The 20,993-nt window shown below is 47.5% G+C and overlaps 2 protein-coding genes and 1 long non-coding RNA gene across 5 annotated transcripts in view; 1 reads left to right on the top strand and 2 right to left on the bottom strand.

Annotated features, from left to right (window-relative positions):
• Window positions 1–5,742: 5,742 nt before the first annotated feature.
• Hps6 (HPS6 biogenesis of lysosomal organelles complex 2 subunit 3) lies at window positions 5,743–8,456 on the bottom strand. The gene has a single exon (XM_031384891.1). It carries the CDS (start codon window positions 8,274–8,276, stop codon window positions 5,859–5,861), a length of 2,418 nt encoding a protein of 805 aa, XP_031240751.1. The 5' UTR covers window positions 8,277–8,456; the 3' UTR covers window positions 5,743–5,858.
• Window positions 8,457–10,779: 2,323 nt separating this feature from the next.
• Window positions 10,780–12,440, bottom strand: LOC116103931. Its single transcript, XR_004123632.1, has 2 exons — window positions 11,821–12,440; window positions 10,780–10,901 (listed from the first exon to the last, which is right to left on the bottom strand). It is a non-coding gene; the product is annotated as an uncharacterized LOC116103931 (long non-coding RNA).
• Armh3 (armadillo like helical domain containing 3) overlaps window positions 11,980–20,993 on the top strand; it is a 180,397-nt gene continuing 171,383 nt past the window's right edge. For 2 of the 3 annotated variants that reach the window (XM_031390496.1, XM_031390499.1), the window contains exon 1: window positions 11,981–12,152. The gene's annotated coding sequence lies outside the window, so the exon portion shown is untranslated. Of the gene's footprint in view, window positions 12,153–20,993 lie in introns of all 3 variants that reach the window. The other variant, XM_031390497.1, reaches the window with a different exon arrangement.

The following is a 20,993-nucleotide window of genomic DNA, read 5'->3' as shown; positions in this document are numbered from 1 at the left end:
TTTTTGGTTTTTTGAGAGACAGGGTTTCTCTGTGTATCCCTGGCTGTCCTGGAACTCACACTGTAGAACAGGTTGGCCTCGAACTTAGAAATCTGCCTGCCTCTGCCTCCCATGTGCTGGGATTAAAGGAGTGTGCCACCACGCCCAGCTCCTTTCTTTCTTTCTTTCTTTCTTTCTTTCTTTCTTTCTCTCTCTTTCTTTTAATTTATTTAATTTATATGAGTACACTGTAGCTCTCTTCAGACACACCAGAAGAGGGCATCAGATCCCATTACAGATGCTTGTGAGCCACCATGTGGTTCCTGGGAATTGAACTCAGCACATTAGAAGAGCAGTCAGTGCTTTTAACTACAGAGCTGTCTCTCCAGTAACCCTCTCCCTCTCTCTCTTTTTTTTTTTTTTTTCAAAGATAAGGTTTCTCTGCATAGGCTACAGACCATGTCTTAAGGGTTGGCTACCTCATTGCCCACACTGAATCCATGTGATTGGTCTTGGAGCACTGCCAAGTTCAGTACCCAACTCCTCACTCTGATGCCCCTATCCCCTGGGCCTTCACTGACTCGGGCTTTCCTGTCTTTCCTTCTGGCATGGGGAACTCAAGCCCTGAGTAGGGCTAATATGTCCTGCTGTTTCCTTCTATCCCCTTCTCCCGAGATGATTCTTGCTCAGCTGTCCCTACTGCTGCGCAGATCACCCATCCCTTCCCCCAGGCCCACCTGCATTTTTATGCCTAGATCAACCAGTTGCTCAGTCTGGCTTACGGATAGATAAATGGGAAGAAGGCCTTTTCATCCAGGCACTAGGAAACCGTGAGATCCTGCATCCAGTGACCAGGCTACAGAACTACAGATAACTATGGTGTCAGCCTTCAAGAAACTTGAGTACTAATTAGGGAGATGAACAAATAACTAGCTAACTGGAACATCAAGGAAGAGCACCCACAGGAAAAGAAGACTGAGAGGAAGGAGGCGGGAGCAGACCTGAAGGAAAGTAGAGGTCTGTCAGGACACAGGCTTTTACATCGAACATTAAAGTAATGGGTGGAACTCCATCGGATTTGTTTGTTTAACTTTCTGGATGATTAAGGTGCAGTGGTACACACCATTAAATCCCAGAACACAGGAGGCAGAGGCAGATAGAACTCTGTAAATTTGAGGCCAGTCTACATTATGAGTTCCAGGACAGCCAGGGCTATGTAGTGAGACCCCATTTGAAACACACAAACAAACACAAACAAAAGATTAGCTATAAGGAGACAGAGCTACTAACTGAAAGCCACTGTAATAGTCTCAATGACATATGGTCTAAGCCAAGGCAAAAGACACAGGTCTTACTTTTCTGTCACAGTGATAAGACACCGTGGTCAACTTATAAAATGAAAGCATTTCATTTGGGACTCCTAGTTTCATAGGGTTAGAGTTAATGCTGGCACAACGGGGAGCAGGCGGCAAGCAGCCATGGCATGGCGGGGTAGCTGAGCGCTCACATCCTGATGCACAAGCACTTGGTCACTGCTCTGAGGGCCCTCTCACACACTTCACCAAAACACAGTAGTAGACAGCCTGGTGGCGGCGGCGGCGGAGGAGGGGGCGGCGGCGGCGCACGCCTTTAATCCCAGCACTGCCAGGCTCCCCCAGGTATTCTTGAGCAGCCTGTGGTTTATACAGACAGGGGAATTGTCTCCTTTTTTTTTTTTTTTAAGATTTATTTTATTTATTATTTATTTTATGTGTATGAGTACACTGTAGCTGTACAGATGGCCGTGAGCCATCATCTGTGTGGCTGTTGGGAATTGAACTCAGGACCTCTGCTAGCCCTCTCACTCTGGCATAATTCATTGTAGCTCTCTTCAGACACACCAGAAGAGGGTGTCAGATCTCATTATGGGTGGTTGTGAGCTACCATGTGGTTGCTGGGATCTGAACTCAGGATCTTCAGAAGAGCAGTCAGTGTTCTTACCTGATGAGCCATCTCGCCAGCCCTTATTTATTTATTTTTTTTTAAAGATTTATTGGCCGGGCGGTGGCGGCCCACACCTTTAATCCCAGCACTTGGGTGTCCCGCGCTACCTCCCGCCAGCAGGAACAACGCGGCACACACAGGATCCTTCTGCAGTACAAGCTTTAATGCATCTTGAGAGCGAGATCACAAGCTTCAGTTGAGGAGGAGGACCCCGACTATCTCAAAACCCTTCCCTTATATAGAGCTCTATGCCCGCCTCAGACGTGGCGACTCATAATAGGCTGTGAGACGATCAGGCCATCTAACGTGACCAAAGGCACTCCACCGCGGATACAGGCACACGCGCACAAGGCATTCTTATGCCAACGGCAAGCCGGATGTCATCGCCATCTTGTAATGGCGATGTGCTTACGACGTGGCTTCCCACACTTGGGAGGCAGAGGCAGGCGGATTTCTGAGTTTGAGGCCAGCCTGGTCTACAGAGTGAGTTCCAAGACAGCCACGGTTACACAGAGAAACTCTGTCTCGAAAAACCAAAAAAAAAAAAAAAAAAGATTTATTTATTATTATAGATAAGTACACTGTAGTTGTCTTCACACATGTCAGAAGAGGGCGTCAGATCTCATTACGGACACCATGTGGTTGCTGGGATTTGAACTCAGGACCTCTGTACTCTTACCCACTGAGCCATCTTGCCAGTCCAGGAATTGTCTTCTGTAAAACCCCAGACTATTAATGAGTGTCACTGCTGGGGAGGTAGGGGGACAGACAGATGGACTACAAAGCTCTTGAGACAGCCTCATACTTCTGGTGACTCCCTAAGCCAAGAAAAAGCAGCGACAACCAAGTCCGTCCTTTTCTGGATCCATTGACAGGACCCCTCTAGAGAAGCTGTGGTCTCTGCCCACTTCTACCCAAGTGGCCTCTCATAGTAGAATTTTCTGGGGGGTTTGCTACACCCCTTTTGCTTCCAATTAACTACAGGGTATTTCTCCACCTCTGCATCCTGTTCTAGCTGTCAAATGATAGACACAGAGATCTTTTGTTTTTGTTTTTGTTTTTTTAGACAGGTTTTCTCCGTGTAGCCCTGGCTGTCCTGGAACTCACTCTGTAGACCAGGCTGGCCTCAAACTCAGAAATCCACCTGCCTCTGCCTCCCAAGTGCTGGGATTAAAGGCATAAGCCACCACCGCCCGGTGAGATCTGGAATTTTTATTAACAAGCCACAAACCTAAACTGGGCTGGTTCTGAGCTATTCTAACTCTCTAAGAGATCTATATCCCAACCACAGTCCTCGTGTTACTTGCCTCATTGAGTGTCTACTTGGCTCGCTCTACTGTAGCTGTCTGTCCTCATGGAGAACTCACTCCTTTGGTGACCTGTTCATCATGACCCCTCCTGGACCCTCTACCTCACGGACACCTCTTCCCTTCCTTCCTCCAGGTTCCACCCTTCCCCAGGATACATACCCTACCCCAAATCCTTCCCCAGGATACATACCCTACACCAACCAAATCCTTCCCCAGGATACATACCCTACACCAACCAAATCCTTCCCCAGGATACATACCCTACCCCAAATCCTTCCCCAGGATACATACCCTACACCCAATCAGTAGTCCCTCTCTAGGCTCTTCTGCCCAGATAATTGGCTGATCAGCTCTTTATTGATTAATCAGAAGGTACTGGAGGAGAATGTTTACAAAATACTGAGACAGGTGGTGCTTCATAAAAATAACAATACTGTGGTCTGGCCTGTACCAGACTCCTTGCCAGTACAGAAATCAGCATTTGAATAATATAAAGACAACTTTTTCACAGTGCACAAAAAGAGTATCCCAGGGTTGGAGGGATGTCTGACAGACTCAGCTGTTAAGAGCACTGACTGCTCTTCCAGAGGTCCTGAGTTCAATTCCCAGCAACCACATGGTGGCTCACAACCATCTGTTATGGGATCCGATGCCCTCTTCTGGTGTGTCTGAAAATAGCTACAGTGTACTCATATACATAAATCTTTAAAAAAAAAGAAAAAGAAAAAAAAAAAGATTCTCCCTGTTATCCCTGTAGTGTCTCTGCCTGCTCATGGCTTAGATTAGGACCCCGATGAATGCTGGCACTCAGCCCAGGTACCAGCTAGTCTTTGCCGGACTTTGTCCTCAGAGCCTGCAGCTTTGATCCTGTTCACCCTCACTCTGGGCCTAAATTAGATGTAGGCCCACAGTGATCTATAGACAACTTCTCATCCTCTCAGTTCCTCAGACCTTCTGAGTCAAGCCCCCACAGTTGTTTGGTTTTTGTTCCTCAGTCTCATGGAGAACCCAAGGCAGCCAGCTCATGGGCATGGCCTGCTTGGAAACACTTAGCCCCAGTGCGGTCTTAGACTTACTCTTCGGTCACGTCCAAGGCTGGGATGGTTCTCGTCCTGACCTGGCCATCTACCAACACCTAGAATCAAGCTGCTGGAGTTTCTGCTGGGTTTCCCAGGACTAGGAACAGTTTCCTAGGTTTTCCGTCCCAGGCCTTCGCTAGTCTGACAAGGGTTCCATGAGCTCTCCTCAGTGGGAGGCTGCTCCCTGCGGGTGACGACATTGCTGATTTACAGTCTACCTCCCTGCGTGTGGTGTTGCCGAGTTACAATCTTCTTCTAGTTTGGGTTTGGCTTGGGCCTTCTCTTCTGCCTGGGAGAGAAAGAATTATACTTGTTCGCACTAGGGAACATACAGGCCAACTTTTTCCTTAGAGTTGTATGTCTTGACACTCTTCAGGGCTACCCATTAGTGAGGTCTCCATGCATGTGGCTTCCTTCAAAGAGAGTAGGCAAACTTAGATGTCAATTTTTAACTCTTTTTTGTTTGCTTTTTGGTTTTGGTTTTGGGAGGATTTTTGTTTTTGTTTTTTAGATTTATTTACTTTATGTATATAAGTACACTGTCACTGTCTTCAGACACAACAGAAGAGGCCATCAATACCATTACGGATGAGCCACCATGTGGTTGCTGAGAATTGAACTCGGGACCTCTGAAAAAGTAGTCAGTGCTCTTAACCGCTGAGCCATCTCTCCAGCCCTTTTTGTTTTTGTTTTAGAGACAGGGTTTCTCTTTGTAGCCCTGGCTATCCCAAACACACTTTGTAAACCAGACTGGCCTCAAGCTCACAGAGATCTTCCTGCCTCTGCCTCCCAAATCGCAGGACCACCTGGGCGGGCAGGTGCTGCTGCTGGGCTGTGGAGCGAGATGGTTCACATGTTAGAGTCTCTGTGCTCTAGGTGACAAACGTGGCCAAGCTCTTTAGTCATCTAGCCAGCTATTTCTTCACTCCAGAAAGATGGAGACGTTGTGAATACTTTACCAGTGGAGTTATAAGAAGCGTTAAATGAGGGATTCTATAAAGGTCAAGTTTCCTAGCACATAGGAAATGCTCTTGACTATTGTTTTCATGACCTGAAGTGACTGATTTATGCAAAGAGATCCAGATTCAACCATTCCCTCTGTAAGCTACAAGCCCTAGCTGTTCAAAACTAACATGCACAAACAAAACAAAACAAAACAAAAAAACAAAAAAAAACCCAAGCCGGGCGGTAGTGGCCCGTCTTTAATCCCAGCACTTGGGAGGTAGAGGCAGGCAGATTTCTGAGTTCGAGGCCAGCCTGGTCTACAGAGTGAGTTCCAGGACAGCCAGGGCTACACAGAGAAACACTGTCTCGGAAAAAGCCAAAAAACCAAAACCAAAACCAAAACCAACCAACCAACCAAACAACAACAAAACCCCAAAACCTGTGAATATATTTGGTATTTGCATATATTTTAAAAATTGTCACACAAAAGACAGTATTGCACACACAGTCCCACGTTTGTGCTTTCCAACCCTAGGCACCCTTTCCTCAGCATCTCTGTGCTCTACAAATGAACTCCCACATCAGCTGTGCCAAGCCCCTGTCCAGATGGTACCCAGGCTTCCTGTCCTGGGTGGTCTGATGCCTGGAGAGAAGTAGTAGGTCCACGAGGTGGGGTAGGGGGTGGAGTGCCTGGATCCCATAGAATTTCCTCATAGGCGCTTTGAACTGGGCCAGAGGGCCTTCCTTGAGCCCCAGTCTGTTCTAGCAGGGCTCTGACCAAGCCCACTGTGAGAGGGGGCTCGGCCCCAGGCCCAGGGAAAGGGGTGGTTCCCTCATCATCTGGGAGATGTGTCCTCAGCAGAAGCAGGAGCTCATTTGGAGCCACTTCCGGTGGGCACAGGCGACAGAGGAGAGGGAGGTGTGCATCGAGGCGGCGATGCCGGGCAAACTCTGCCAGCAGCAGCTTAAAGATCTCGCTTCGAAGTAGGGGGCTGGAGGAGTCCAGGGTCAGGCCGGCCTCCAGAGCCCTTTCCCACTGTTCTTTCTTTATCAGCTGCCTTACAGCTTGCAGCACGGCTTTGGGTCGCCCGCTGCCCAGAAGCAGCTCGAGTTCTAGAGCCTCGGGTCTCTTCCCTTCCTCACCTAATACCGCCAGGGCTCGGCGGTAAAGGGGTAGACTGGGGCCTTCAGCCCCCCAGCCTGGACCACCCTGTTGCTGTGCCAGTTTCACAAATGGGGGGAGCCACTGAGGCTCTAGCTGGCCTAGGCACTGGCACAGGAGTTCAAAGGGCGGCAGTATTCCATTGGGGTGTTCCTTTCCGGCCGTGGGAGCCCTTAGTACCTTCTTCCAAACATCCGGGGGTGCTTGGGACCTCAGCCTGCCACTCCTATCTGGCTGGAGCCGCAGGGCCTGGAGGGTGGCACTCCAAGCGGCTGTGGGAAGGGCTTGGAAAATGGTGTTGAATTGGGCCAGCTGGTCTCCTGTCAACTGGGTCCTCAGCAGGCGGGCCACCTCATGCTCAGCTAACTCAGTCCAGCCAGCTTCCTCGTCGTCTCCAGCCACCAGCTGGGCCTTGAGCTGTTCTATACTCCGATAATCCCGGAGCTCCGCCCTCAGGGTCGTCAAGAGTGTGGATGGGGGCAGGTGGCCCTGGAGGATGGAGGCCAAGGCCTGAGGTGCCCGGAACATGCTGTTGTGTCGCAGTTCTTCTGGTGTAAGCTGGGTACCTCGAAGGCTCCGACGCTGGTAGTACCCACAGGCCTCCTCAAACACCAGATCCTTGTCTGAGGGCAGCTCAAGGCCTTGGGGAACTTCCCAACACACACAAAAGAGACCCAAGGCTGACAGCAAACGGAGAGCTCCTCGGGTCTCCAGCTCTTCCTCATTCTTCATGCCAGGGGCTGGAGGCTCCAGCAGATGTACTCTGTCTGTACTGAGAACCTTCCTTTCCAACAGCTGCCCGCTGCTCATGTCCAGTAGTTCCAAAGTGGAGCCCAGGACACAGGCTAAAGTGCCATGAAATGTTCCCAGGGCTGCCGACCCTTCTAGGCCTACAGGGGCCTCCTGCAGGATTCCCACGGTTCGAGTACCACCATGGCACTGCACTAGGCTCACCTTACCTTTCAAGTCAAGCAATAACAAGCCCTGAGAGGATGGGGCCCAAGTGTGTACAGCCAGTGGCTCCCTGGGGGACAGGAATCCAGGAAGGCCTCGAAGCAGGGTCCGAAAGTCCCAAGTATCCCCTTGTTTGGGACTCAGGTTTTTACTGTGAGAAAGACCAAGAGATGGAGCAGCAACTATTACCTTCCCCTTGCTTGGGCTCCAGATGAGCAGTACATGGGCCACACCAGGCCAAGTGGTGGGAGTAGGCACCAGGAAGAGGTCCTTGCGGGAGGCTATCAGTCCAAAAGAGGGGCAATGGTGTAGCAGGATGTGGGTGCAACCTAGTTTGGTGCCAGCCTCCCCGCTGGTTTCCAGGGTCTTGAAGCACACACAGTGGCTGAAGGCCTTTGAAAGCTGCCCTGGTGGGTCCTCAACGCCAAGCTGACGCTCCTCGCACCAAACTAGGCGGCCTCGGGTTGCTGCCACGGCCATCACGCGGGCTCCACCATCCGGACACAATTCAGTGCTCTGAAGTAGCTTCCATCCAGGCTCCATCCCTACGCCCCACACCTCTGCTAGGCCACTCTCCCATACCAAGATCAGAGCCGGTCGCGCCAGCCACGGCACGAAAAAGACATCCAGCGGCGAGGGGTCGCCCTCCGGCCAGGCACGCTCCAGCGGCAGGCCCGGCCCACGCACAGCCACTAGAAGTTGCGGGGCGGGCGATCCGGGGGGTCTTAACAGCAGCAAGTGGCGGCCGTCAGGGCTGCAGCGGACTAGGACGGCTGGATCCCCCGCCAACAACTCGCGGAGCCGGGCCGCGCCGGTGAAGTTGCTCAGATCCGAAAGCAGGCGCAGAGTTCCTGCACGTTTCATGACGCCTCTGGCGCAGGAGCTTGCCAAAGCGTGATCGCCCAGTGGGGCGAGGCCTGGCTGCGAGTCTGTGGTACCCGGGGAGTGCAGGGCTGACACTTCCGTCCCTGGTGAATGAGGTGAGCCAAGCCCTAGGCTGAACGTCGACTCCGCCCGGCCCCGCCCCGCCAGGCGAGGTCCGGGATTGCCCTGGGGCACGCCCCGTTAGCGCTGCGCGCCGGGGGCGGAGCTGCGGGAAGATGTCCGAGGGAGGAGCATCCGCAGCACCCAAGGGTCCCTGCTCTGGACGCAAGTTCTCTAGGCACTGTGAGAATGTCTCAAAGCATCCCTTCTTTCTAAACCTCGCTCTTTCACCTTATTTGTGGTTGAATACTGACACTGCGTCAGCCCTGACCAAGTAGCAAATGCCAACCTCCTGGAAATTTAGTGGAAAAACTCTAGGTTAAGCCTCCAGCCACTGTGTATGGATACTAGGCTGGCCACGAATTCACAGAGAATCACAGAGAATCACAGAGAATCCACGAATTCACGGCCTCCCAAGTGCCGTGATTAAAGGAGTTCACCCCCACACCCCTGGTCTTTATACATATGTTTTAAATTTGAAGTTAGCACACAAAGTAATGCATTTCATCGTAGCATTCCCCTTCCTCCATATGCTTATTCCTGTGTGCGCCTGTGAAGGCCAGAGGTCAGCTTCAGAGTCTTTCCTGTCTACACTGCTTTGGGACAACTTCATTCACTAGGACCTCTCACCCATTAGGTTGTGCTAGCCAGCCAATGAGCTCCAGAGATCCTCTTGCTTCGGTCTCCCACGCTGGGGTTCTAGACTCAAACCGCAGTACCAAGCGCTGAGGATAGAATTAGTGTCTTAAACTTTCATGGTACACACTTTATCGACTGAGCTATGGCTGGCATTTTCACACCTACATATTATTATATTTTGTTGCCGTTCATTGCCTTCCTCGTTAAAATTTTAAATTAAATTATATTCAATTTAGTGTGTGTGTGTGTTTGTGTGTGTGTGCAATATTATGGGCATATGTCACAACACCCATATGGAGGCTAGAGGACAACTTTAGGAGCTGGTTCTTGCCTTGTACTATACGGGTCCTGTGGTGGTTTGAATAAGAATGGTCTCCCACAGGCTCATATATTTGAATCCTTAGTCATATTATTGTACTTTGTTCCTGTTCATTGCCCTCCAGATAGAGAGTGGCACTATCTGAGAAGAACTGGGACTAGTTATGTGTGGCCTCGTTGGAGGAAGTGTCACTGGTAGGGGGCTTTGAGATTTCGAAACCCCATGCCAGGTCCGGGCTCTCTCTCTGCCTTTGGATGGGGATGTAGCTACTGCTTCACTGCCATCTGTACCACCATGCTCTCTGCCAGTGACGATACTGGAATGGCTCGACGCTCTGAAGCTGTAAGCAAGCCCCTCATTAAGAGTTGCCGTGGTCGTGGTGTCTCTTCACAGCACTAGAACTGTGACTGAGACAGGTGTCAAGGATCAGACTCAGGGGTCGGAACATGGTTCCCGAGTGAAGTTGTGTGAGGAGCTGAGACCTTGGGAGAAAACACCAAATGAAAGACAGCCTTGTTGTCACCCCTGCTCCTTCACAGCATGGGAGTTCTTGGAGCGTGCTCTTGCATCCTGCCCTGCTGGGTGGAGAGGAGTAAATTAACTCAACTATTGATTACACCTGACTGTTGTTATTTGTTTATATGACTTTATGAAAAGCCATGTTTTTGCCCCAGGATGCTTGTCCTTGCAATTGCACCCTTTACTTAGCGGCCTCCTTTTAACCCTTTGAGTATAAATTGTCTGATACACTGAATACAGTTGGCTATGGCGTAACACTTGAGTTCATGGCATCTTCAGGCTGCCTCTCCCTGGTTCACACTACCAGCTAGAGTAGCAACACTCAGGTTCATCAGCATGACTGAAAGTCTGTACTCACCCACTGAGGTGTTTCCTCAGCTCTTTATTACTACACTTGTGAGACGAAGTCTCACTCTGTAGACTGGCTTGTCCTTGATCCCTTAACCATCCCTCTGCCTCAGCTTCCCAAATACTGGAGTTATAAGCTGTTGTTCCTGTCTCTGAATCAATTGCCACACCCTGTTTGAGAGATACTGATTTATTTGTAAGGTTCCCTTGCTTTGGAGAAGGGGGCATTTTTAAAAAAGATTTATTTATTTTATGTATATGAGTACACTAGCTGTACAGACAGTTGTAAGCCCTAACATGGTTGTTGGAAATTGAATTTAGGACTTCTGCTCTCTCTGGTCAACCCCACTCACTCTGGCCCAAGGATTTATTTATTATTATAAATAAGTACACAGACACTCCAGAAGAGGGCATCAGATCTTATTACAGGTGGTTGTGGGATTTGAACTCAGGACCTCTGGAAGAGCAGTCAGTGTTCTTACCCGCTGAGCCATCTTACCAGCCTGGGACATTTTCTTTCTTTCTTTTTTTTTTTTAAAGATTTATTTTTATTTTGGGGGTTTGAAGAGATTGGTTCAGCATTGAGAACACTGTTGATTTCACTGTTGGTTCCTAGTGCCCTCATCAGGCAACTCACAAGTGTCTGCAACTCTAGCTCCAGGAAATCACTCTTCTTAGACCTGCACAGCCAGCCAGCCACAGAAATAGAAATTAAAATCTTGAATGTATGAATGTGTGTATGCCACATGTGTGTAGCTGCTTAATGAGGCACCACCACTGCCTGGCTACTTTTGTTCTCTTTTGTACTCTTGATCAAGAGTTAAAGCCTTTAGAAACTGCACCTACTTGCTAAGTACAAATCATGCCCTCATTTACCTGGATTACTCAAGGCATGGTTCCTTCCTTTCCCCTCCATTCCTTCCTCTCTTCTATTTCCTTCTCTTTCTCTCCCCTTATTTGTTTTTTAATGTGTATGGGTGCTTTGCCTTTATCTATGTGTACTTTGTGTGTACCTGGTGCCTATAGAGGTCAGAGAAAGATGGGAGTTACAGGCAGTTGTGAGCCGCCACATGAGTGCTGGGAAATTGAACCTGGGTCCTCTGTGAAAACAGCCAATGCTCTTAACTCCAGTGTGTCTCTGTGTCTGTATCTCTGTCTCTCTTTGCTGGATCTCTGAGTTTGAGGCCAGCCTGGTCTACAGAGCAAGTTTCAGGACAGCCAGAGCTACACAGAGAAACTTTGTCTAGGAAAACCTAAAAAAAGATAGGGTCGCTTGGAGCACGGGCTGCCCTTGAATTCGCTATAAAGATGGAGTTAATCTTGAACCTCTGATCCTCCTATCTTTAGTTCCCAAGGGCTGGGATTAGCAGATGTGAAACATCATGCTTGGTTATCTACATTATATCCTACTAGATTGCAGCTCCTCTCTCTCACCTGTGCTGTCTAATTTTTTTTTTTTTTTGACAGCTTGCTTGACACAGGAAGAATCATCTGAGAGAAGAGAACCCCAAATGAGAAAATGCCTCCATAAGATTGGGTTGTAGGCTGGTCAGAATTAAAAACAAAAACAAAAACAAAAGAACAGCAACAATAACAAACCTCTACTAGAGCTGATTTAAGACCAGTGGTTTCAGGTGAAGGGCTCGTTCTCTCGCGGTGTCTGTTGGGAGTTGTAGGTTTTTTTTTTTTTTTTTTTTTTTTTTTTTTTTTGCGATGGTTGCTGGGAATCGTAGTCTGAGTCCGCTTCAGGAAGAGGGCGTGAAAGAACCTGAGGAGCGGAGGGTTTTAGGACCCGGCGGGGCGCGGCGGACTGGGGAAAAGTGTCGGGAGGTCGGGGACGCGCCCGTGATTCCGGAGCAGTGGCGGCGTCGCCGGAGTCGGGAGCGAGCAGGCCTGCGAGCTGCTAGGGTGCTAGAGAAGCAGGGGGCCCGGTAAGCGGCGCGGGCCCTGCGGGGGCCTCGAACCTGGCCAACATCCGCCCTGCTAGGCCGGGACCCAGAGGCGGCCCTGGGGGCGGGGCCCGGCTCTGCCGCGGAGACGCGGGTGACAGGGCGGAGGGAGGGAGGGCTGCAGTTGCCGGGGCCGCTTGCGGTGGGAGGGTCGGGCCTGGGACCTCGGCGCTCCTCGCCGCCCTCGAGCGCCTGCTACCGGCTTGGTCCTGCCCCTCAGAGGTCGCGCCGCGGCCTCCCGGCGGGCGAGGCGCTGACCTTTGACCCCAGCGCGGGGCTGACCCGGAGCCCGGTGACCTAGCTCCGGGAGGAGAGCCGCTCGTCCGAGGAGGCCGTCCCTGGGAAGTGTTCACATGCCCGGGGAGGGCCGGGTCCTGCGCCCTTCAGTCTGTAGCACCCACTTTTTGCAGAGTTAGTAAACCCCACTGCGCTTTCGTGCGATGAGTGTGTGCAAGCCGGGAAACCCACCCCTTCCCTGGTATGGAGAAGAAAGACAGTCACTGGGGAAGTTGACCCTGGCTGTTGGCACAGTGGATACTTCAGCCATGTCCTAATAAAATGTTGCGGGACTATTGGAAGCTCCCCAACTTTTCTTTCTAGAAAAAGTTTTACACCTAAGTGGGTTTTCCATGAAAATAGGGCAAGCACGATGTTTAAACGTGGTTAGTGTTAGGGCCCTCATGTGTAGCCTTTACAGTCCCTGGCCGGTTCAGAACTAGCTCTGTAGACCAGGCTAACTTCGAACTCGTAGGGATCCTTCTGGTTCTCCCTCCCAAATGCTGTGATTTCATGTACTCCACCATGCTAAGCTTGTCTCCTGCCCATGATTTAGCACAGAGTGACTCGGAGTTATCTTTGATATGTTTTTTGATATGTTTGATATGTCTAGTCATTTCCATGTGAAGGCTTTCAAAATAGCAGATCTAACAAAGGATTTAATAACTTTTCTTAGGATAGTTAAGGGAGTTCTCATTCTTTTTTTAATGAATTAGCAAGCCTTTAATGTGTTCTTATTATGACAGTCATTGTGCCTTGTCATGTTTACTTTTTTTTTGTTTGTTTTTCAAGACAGGGTTTCTCTGTAGCCATTGCTGTTAACTCTCTTTGTAGACCAAGCTGGCTTCGAACTTGCAGAGATCCGAGTGTGATACACATTGAGTTCAAGGCCAGCCTGAACAGCTTAGTACTGAAAGAACACCAAAAATGAAAATCAACCCTAGAGAACAACTGAGAACCCAGCATTTGGGATGCCATGGTGGCTCAGAGGGTTAAGAGCACTTAATGCTCTTTCAGAAGACCCAAAATGTGGTTTCCAGCTCCCACACCAGGTAGCTCCTGGCTCACAGCTACCTGTAACTGGCTCGCGTGGGCACTTGCACTTGAACACACACCCACATACAGACACAGACACACATAATAAAGAAGCAATAGCATGGGGCTGTAGAGATGGCTTAGCGGTTAACAGCGCTGACTGCTTTTCCACAGGTTCTGAGTTCAGTTCCAGCAACCACATGGTGGCTCACAACCGTCTGTAATGGGATCAGATGCCCTCTTCTGGTGTGTCTGAAGACACCTACAGCTACATTATACTCATATAAATAAATCTTTAAAAAATAAAACATAAAAAAAATGAGGAAAAATAACAACAGAAACCAACCCAGAATTTGGACCCAGAATTTGGGGTTTCACACAGCACAGTTTAGGAATCCATAAAACTTAGAAAATATGACTAGATAACAAATGGATTCAGGATATGTGAGGCAGAGCTGTTTCTTCAGCAGTTATTATTGAGCACTGACTTAGAATGACACTTAGCTTAGAGTCAGTTTTTTTTTTTCTTGAGACAGGGTCTTTTTTCCCCCCTAAAATTGCCATTTTATTTTTTAATTTCATAGTATTCAAGTCCAACTTCAAGGCAAATTAATATTACAGTATAGTTATTTTCTAAGATAACCAGTAAAATTTCCTATACACATTCCTATGGACAATAGTTTAGAAGTTCAGTTAGAGACAGAAAAATAATATCCAGAACATCTTTGCTATATCTTACATGGCACATGGAGGACGGTGATTCATCTCACTGTGATTACTGAACAGTCATTATTACATCATGCAAGTCTTGAACATCATGGGACCGAGACAGGGTCTTGCAGTATAGCTTAGGCCAGCCTTGAACTTACAGTGATCCTCCTGCCTCAGCACTTTAAGTACGGCTGGGGAGTGGTGGTGGCGCACACCTTTAATCCCAGCACTTGGGAGGCGGAGGCAGGTGGATTTCTGAGTTGGAGGCCAGCCTGGTCTACAGAGTGAGTTCCAGGATAGCCAGGGCTACACAGAGAAACCCTGTCTCAAAAAACAAAAAACAAAAAACAAAATGAAGTGCTCGGATCATGAGCATGCATCACTTTAACTGGCTACAGAAGTGAAAAAAAAATTTTTTTTTTTTTTTTTCTGAGACAGGGTTTCTCTGCATAGCCCTGGCAGTCCTGGAATTCACTCTGTAGACCAGGCTGGCCTCGAACTCAGAAATCTGCCTGTCTCTGCCTCCCAAGTGCTGGGATTAAAGGCGTGTGTCACCACTCAATCAGAGTGACCACTGCCCATGAAAAAAAATTTTTTTAAAGATTTATGTATTTTTATTTATATGAGTACATTGTAGCTGTCTTCAGACACACCAGAAAAGGGCAACAGATTCCATTACAGATGGTTGTGAGCCACCATGTGGTTGCTGGGAATTGAACTCAGGACCTCTGGAAAGAGCAGTCAGTGCTCTTAACTGCTGGGCCATTTCTCCAGCCCCTAGAGTCAGTTTTTTTTTTTTTTTTTTGGTTTTTTGAGACTTGGTTTCTCCGTATAGCCCTGGCTTTCCTGGAACTTACTCTGTAGACCAGGCTGGCCTTGAACTCAGAAGTCCGCCTGTCTCTGCCTCCTGAGTGCTGAGATTAAAGGTGTGTGTCACCACTCAATCAGAGAGACATATCTGGACAAAGTTTTCTCTGGGTGTGTGTTACGTATCTGTGAAGGCATTTGTCCAGCATGACGGGAAGACTGCCATTGCCAGAGAAAGTCAGGAGAGCTTTGTAGGGAAGGTGCGTTTGAACCACAATAAGGCGTCTGTGTTGGAGAGAACAGCTTTTGCAGAGACATGATGTAAAGTATGAAGAGGGAAAATCCAGCAGGGTGTTTGTATGGGGTAAAAAAACCCATCCAAAACAGGGTGCCTGTTGGGCCATTGTCTGGAGGTGCGATCTAAAGGAGAGCAGGATGCCATTAAAACAAACTATTACTTCATGTGTATGTATGCTGCCCGTATGTCTGTGTACCTTATGTATGCCTGGTGTCTACATAGGCCAGAAGAGGGCATCAGATCCCCTGTAACTGGAGCTACAAATGGCTATGAGCTGCCATGAGGGTACTATGAATTGAGGCCTGGTCCTCTTTTTTCAATTTATTTTATCTATTTGGTTTTATTTTTAGAGATAGGGTTTTCCGTGTAGCCCTGACTGTCCTAGAACTGGATCTGTAGACCAGGCTGGCTTCAAACTCACAGAGTGTCTGCCTCTGCCTCCCAGCTAAGGGGCCAGTATTCCTTTTTTAATTATTTTTTTCTGTTTTTTTCATTTTATGTTTTGCCTGCATGTATATCTGTATGAGGGTGTCCAGTCCCCTGGAACTGGAATTACAGTTTTGAGCTGCCATGTGGGTGTTGGGGATTGAACCTCTGAAAGAGCAGCCAGTGCTCTTACCAGCTCAGCCATCTTGCCTGTCCTGAAACTGTTTTAGAGAGTGACAGAGTGCAGATTAAAACTCTAGGTAATAAAAGACAGTCTACAGATGTTGTAGTTGAGTAGGACTTGGAATAACTTGGCTTTGGTAAGGAAGAGAACAGAATGATGTTAGAAATAGTTCTGAGGTAGCTGAGGTGTGAGTAGGGGAGAGTGGACTAAGGTTTCAGGCATGGGGTGGAGGAGATTTCATTTACTAGGATTTGGATATAACAAGTAGGAGTCTGTACTTTAGGATACAGAAAAAAGAAGATTTTTGTTGTTGTTCCGGCATTCAAACCCAGCAGCTTGTTTGTAATGGGCAAATGCTTTACCATTATTTACAACCATAAGGCCTTTCTATCCCAACCTCTAAAAAATGATGTGGAGACTTAGATTTATTTAAAATAGTGTTAGCCCTTTGGTTATTCTCATTCCCAAGTAGCACTTACAACTCAAGTTAATCCATTTATATTATTCTGTGTCTGCCACATGGCTTGTTACCTATTGGTCTCTAGTGCTGGGACTGGGCGTGTTCCCATGCCTGACTTTTTCCCAGCCTGTCCTCTCCAGCTTCTCCACAAGGGCACCAGCTTTTTTACTAAAACCAATCAGAAGGCGAGAGAGGGAATGTTTACAAAATAAAAAGCAGGCATTGAAAAGTTGCAATAACCATACCAGAGTCCTGCCTATAAGCAGATCTCTGCCCCTTACAGAAATCAGCATCTGAATAACACAAGGACAGTCTTTATGCAGTGCACAAAAAGATTATCCCTACAACCATTTTATATTCTCGGACAGAGCCAACTTTTAAAGGTTAGGTTATGGAAAGAAATTACTTGGGGGCTGTCTGGTGTATTGAGGTCAAATTGCTTGTGGGATATTCAACGGTAGGTGCCCATAGGTAGCTGCAACTAAGGAAGTCCAGTGAGCTGAATAGGTTGGCAGTAGCTGTGAGTGAAGAAGGGATATGTGAGAAACAATAATGACAGGGAAAATACTTGTTTATTAGGAAGTATCAATATGTTTAGCTTCTTTTTGTTTTGTGTTTTTGAGACAGGATCTCACTGTGTAGCCTTGGTGGCTAGGATCTCACTGTATAGCCTTGGTGGCCAGAACTCACTATGTAGATCAGGCTGATCTTGAATTCACAAAAGTCCTCCTGCTTCTACCTTCCAGGTGCCAGGTATAAAAGTGTGCTTGATATGTGTGCCTGATGTGTATCATTTTATACCTAATGGTAGGTTCTCAAGGCAATGATCATAATTTTGTAATGTTTTGGCATCTTATCTATCTATATCTATCTATATCTATCTATCTATCTATCTATCTATCTATCTATCTATCTATCTATCTAATGTATATGAGTACTCTGTAGCTGTCGTCAGATATACCAGAAGTGGGCATCAGATCCCATTGCAGATGGCTGTGAGCCACCATGTGGTTGCTGGGAATTGAACTCAGGACCTCTGGAAGAGTAGCCAGTGCTTGTAACCGCTGAGCCATCTCCAGCCCATATTTTGGCAACTTTTGTCCTATACTGTGCTTGTACTAGTATAAAGTCTATCAGGGATAGACTAGTAGTTTCATCTGTGTAGCCCTGGCTGTTGTGGGACTCACGATGTAGACCAGGTTGGCCTCAAATTTAGAGGTGCACCTGCCTCTGTCTCTGAGTGCTGGGATTAAAGGGCTATGCAGCCATCACTCAACTTGTTTGTTTATTTATTTATTATTTATTTAGTTTTTTGTTTTTCGACACAGGGTTTCTCTGTGTAGCCCTGGGTGTCCTGGAACTCATTCTGTAGACCAGGCTGGCCTTGAACTCAGAAATCTGCCTGCCTCTGCTTCCCAAGTGCTGGGGTTAAAGGCGTGCACCACCACTGACCAGCGTTTATTTATTTTTATAAAACTGGCCTGAAACTAGCCTAATGAGCCTTGGGATCCACCTGTTTCTGCTTCCTCAGAGTGGGGATTGTAAGTGTGTGTGTCACTATGCCAGTTTTTTGTTGTTGTTTCTAATGTAGGTTCTGGATGTCTAACTCACCACCTTAATCTTGCAAGGCACACACTTGCCATCAGAGCTGTTCTCAGACCCTCCTCTTTAAGTTTATTGTATTTATTTATGTGTGTGCGCATTTATGCATGTGTTATGGAGGCTAGAAGAGGATGCTGAGTGTCCTATCATTCTGCCCCATTCCCTTGTGTCAGGTCTTCCACTGAGTCTGCAGCTACATTTGCGGCCAGCAAGCCCCAGCGATCCTTCTGACCTTGTCCTTCAGGGTGCTGGGCTTAGAGACATGTGTGTGGCTCACCCAGCTTTTTATGAGCGCTGGGGAGTGGAACTTAGATTCTCATGTCTGCTGAGCCATCTCTCCACCTACTTCCACCTTTTTAAGATTTTGTTTGTTTTTTGAAGCAGGGTCTCAGGTAGCCTGGATTGCTGGTCAAATTTGTTATGTGAGGATATAGACTTTGAACTTTCTTCTCTTAATTTATGTGCATGTATGTGTGTCTATGAATGTGCCCAAGGAGGTGAGAGAGGCATCAGCTTCCTGATGCTGGAGCTCCAGGCAGTTGTGGTCTGCCTGCTATAGGTGCAGGGAATTGAATCTGGGTCCTGCAACAACAATGTGCTTTTCTCCAGCATTTCTGCAGTCTAAGACCTTGAAGTTCTAATCCTCATGTCTCTTCCGCTGTAGTGAACCACCAATTCCACTGAGATAGGGTATGTCTTTATGGTAGCACTGGCTGTCTGGAACCTGGACCTGTGACTTCAAAGAGATCTGTCTGCCTTTGCTTCCTGAGGATGGAATTAAAGGCTATGCTACATGGCTGGGCCTTTATAAGACCCGAGTGATAGAACTCAGTTATCTTCAAAAGATGGAAGTTAACTTTGACGTCTCCTTCATACCCTTCACGTTCTTTCATTTTCTCCCACAGTATTAGAGAACTCTGGGCCTCATGCTAGGCAAGCACGTTCTTTCCACTGAGCTACAAATACGGGCTCGCTTCACTTCATCTTTAGGTGGTTGCTATTCATGAGCTTATACTGTTCAACAGAAGGGAAATGAGAAGAATAGCATTGTATTGTTTGAGGAAGTTGAGAGTTTGAGCATGATTTTAGTTATGAGCGTAGCTTTCAATCAGAATTTCCTGAAATATTGTCAATTTGGAACTTGTTCCAACTTTTGAAAGTATGGGTTTCCTTTCTCGTTTTGAGGCAGGTCTTCTGAAGGCTATCATTCCTTCTTGTGTAAGATACGCTGAAAGGGATTCCGAGGTGGTTATGTTTATATAAACCTTTTTGTTTGTTTTTGTTTTTGAGGGAAAGGTTTCTCTTCTTATCCCTGGTTGACCTGGAATTCAGAGATCCACTTGCCTCTGTCTCCCAAATGCTAGGATTAATGCCCAGTTTATATATAAACCTCTTTATTTGTTTTGTGGTTTGTGAAACTAGAAAGTTTAGTGTGTTGGAGACTGGAAGTGTCTGTGTGTGTGTCTATCTGTCAGTCAGTCAGTCTGTCTTGGATACCACACCTTAACACTGACAAATCAAAATTCAGTTCTTTGAAGATCGTCCACTTGTGGCTGTCCTACAACTTATTCTGTAGACCAGGCTGGCCTTGAACTCAGAGATCCTCCTACCTCGCAAATTCTGGGATTAAAGGCGTGTCCCACCAGCTACTTCTGCTTTTATTTATTTTATGTGTTATATGTGTGAGTACTTATGTGTCATGGCATGCATGTGGGGGTCCGGGTGGTGGTGGCGGCGGCGCATGCCTTTTTTTTTTTTAAAGATTTATTTATTGGGGCTAGCGAGATGGCTCAGTGGGTAAGAGCACTGACTGCTCTTCCAAAGGTCCTGAGTTCGGATCCCAGCAACCACATGGTGGCTCACAACCACCCGTAATGAGATTGGACGCCTTCTTCTGGTGGGTCTGAAAACAGCTACAGTGAATTGCAGGACCAGAGCGAGCAGGGCTGTCCTGAGTTCAATTCCCAGCAGCCACATGATGGCTCATGGCTATCTATCTGTACAGTTTCAGTGTACTCATACACATAAAAAAAAATAAATCTTTAAAAAAAAAGATTTATTTATTTATTATATGTAAATACACTGTTGCTGTCTTCAGACACTCCAGAAGAGGGAGTCAGATCTCGTATGGGCGGTTGTGAGCTACCATGTGGTTGCTGGGATTTGAATTCAAGACCTTCGGAAGAGCAGCCCGTGCTCTTACCCGCTGAGCCATCTCTCCAGCACCGGCGCATGCCTTTAATCCCAGCACTTGGGAGGCAGAGACAGGTGGATTTCTGAGTTCGAGGCCAGCCTGGTCTACAGAGTGAGTTCTAGGACAGCCAGGGCTGCACAGAGAAACCCTGTCTCGAAAAACCAAAAAACCAAAACCAAAACCAAAAGGGCAACTTTCTCTCTCTGTTTTTTACTTTCTACCTTGTGGGTTTCTGGAATTGAACTCAGGTCTTCAGGCTTGGCAGTAGGCACCTTTCCACATTGAGCCATCTTACTATCCCCTACTTCTGCTTTTAAATACAGACTAAATACAGTCTGAGGTAAGCACTGCCTACAGCACATGTGAAATTTGGACACTGACATATATTGGCTCATGTGCTTAGTCAGTCTGCATCTGTGCTTATCTAGAAAATAGGGCAGGGAGGTGGTGGTGCATGCTTTTAATCCCAGCACTTGTGAGGCAGAGGCAGGTGGATTTCTGAGTTCGAGGCCAGCCTGGTCTACAGAGTGAGTTCCAGGACAGCCAGGGCTATAAAGAGAAACCCTGTCTCTAAAAGCACCAAAAAATAAAAATTAAAAAAAAAATAAAAAGAAAATAGGGTCCAGCCCCATTTTGTTTGTATTTTGAGAAGGCTCTTTCCATGTAGCTCAGGATGATCTTGATCTGGCCTCCCACAGCCTCTTGAATGGTGCACTTACAGACACACCAGATAACACCTGATATTTTGCGTACCTATGCCCGTATGTCAGGTGTGGATACCTGACATTGATATATATATATATATATATATATATATATATATATATATA

Source organism: Mastomys coucha, unplaced genomic scaffold (assembly GCF_008632895.1).
Source record: "Mastomys coucha isolate ucsf_1 unplaced genomic scaffold, UCSF_Mcou_1 pScaffold21, whole genome shotgun sequence".
NCBI classification, from domain to species: Eukaryota; Metazoa; Chordata; class Mammalia; order Rodentia; family Muridae; genus Mastomys; species Mastomys coucha.
This window is presented reverse-complemented; position numbering and strand designations above follow the sequence as displayed.

Coding starts and splice junctions, on each gene's coding strand:
- Hps6 (XM_031384891.1), bottom strand. CDS start 8,276: ATGAAACGTGCAGGAACTCTGCGCCTGCTTTCGGATCTGAGCAACTTC.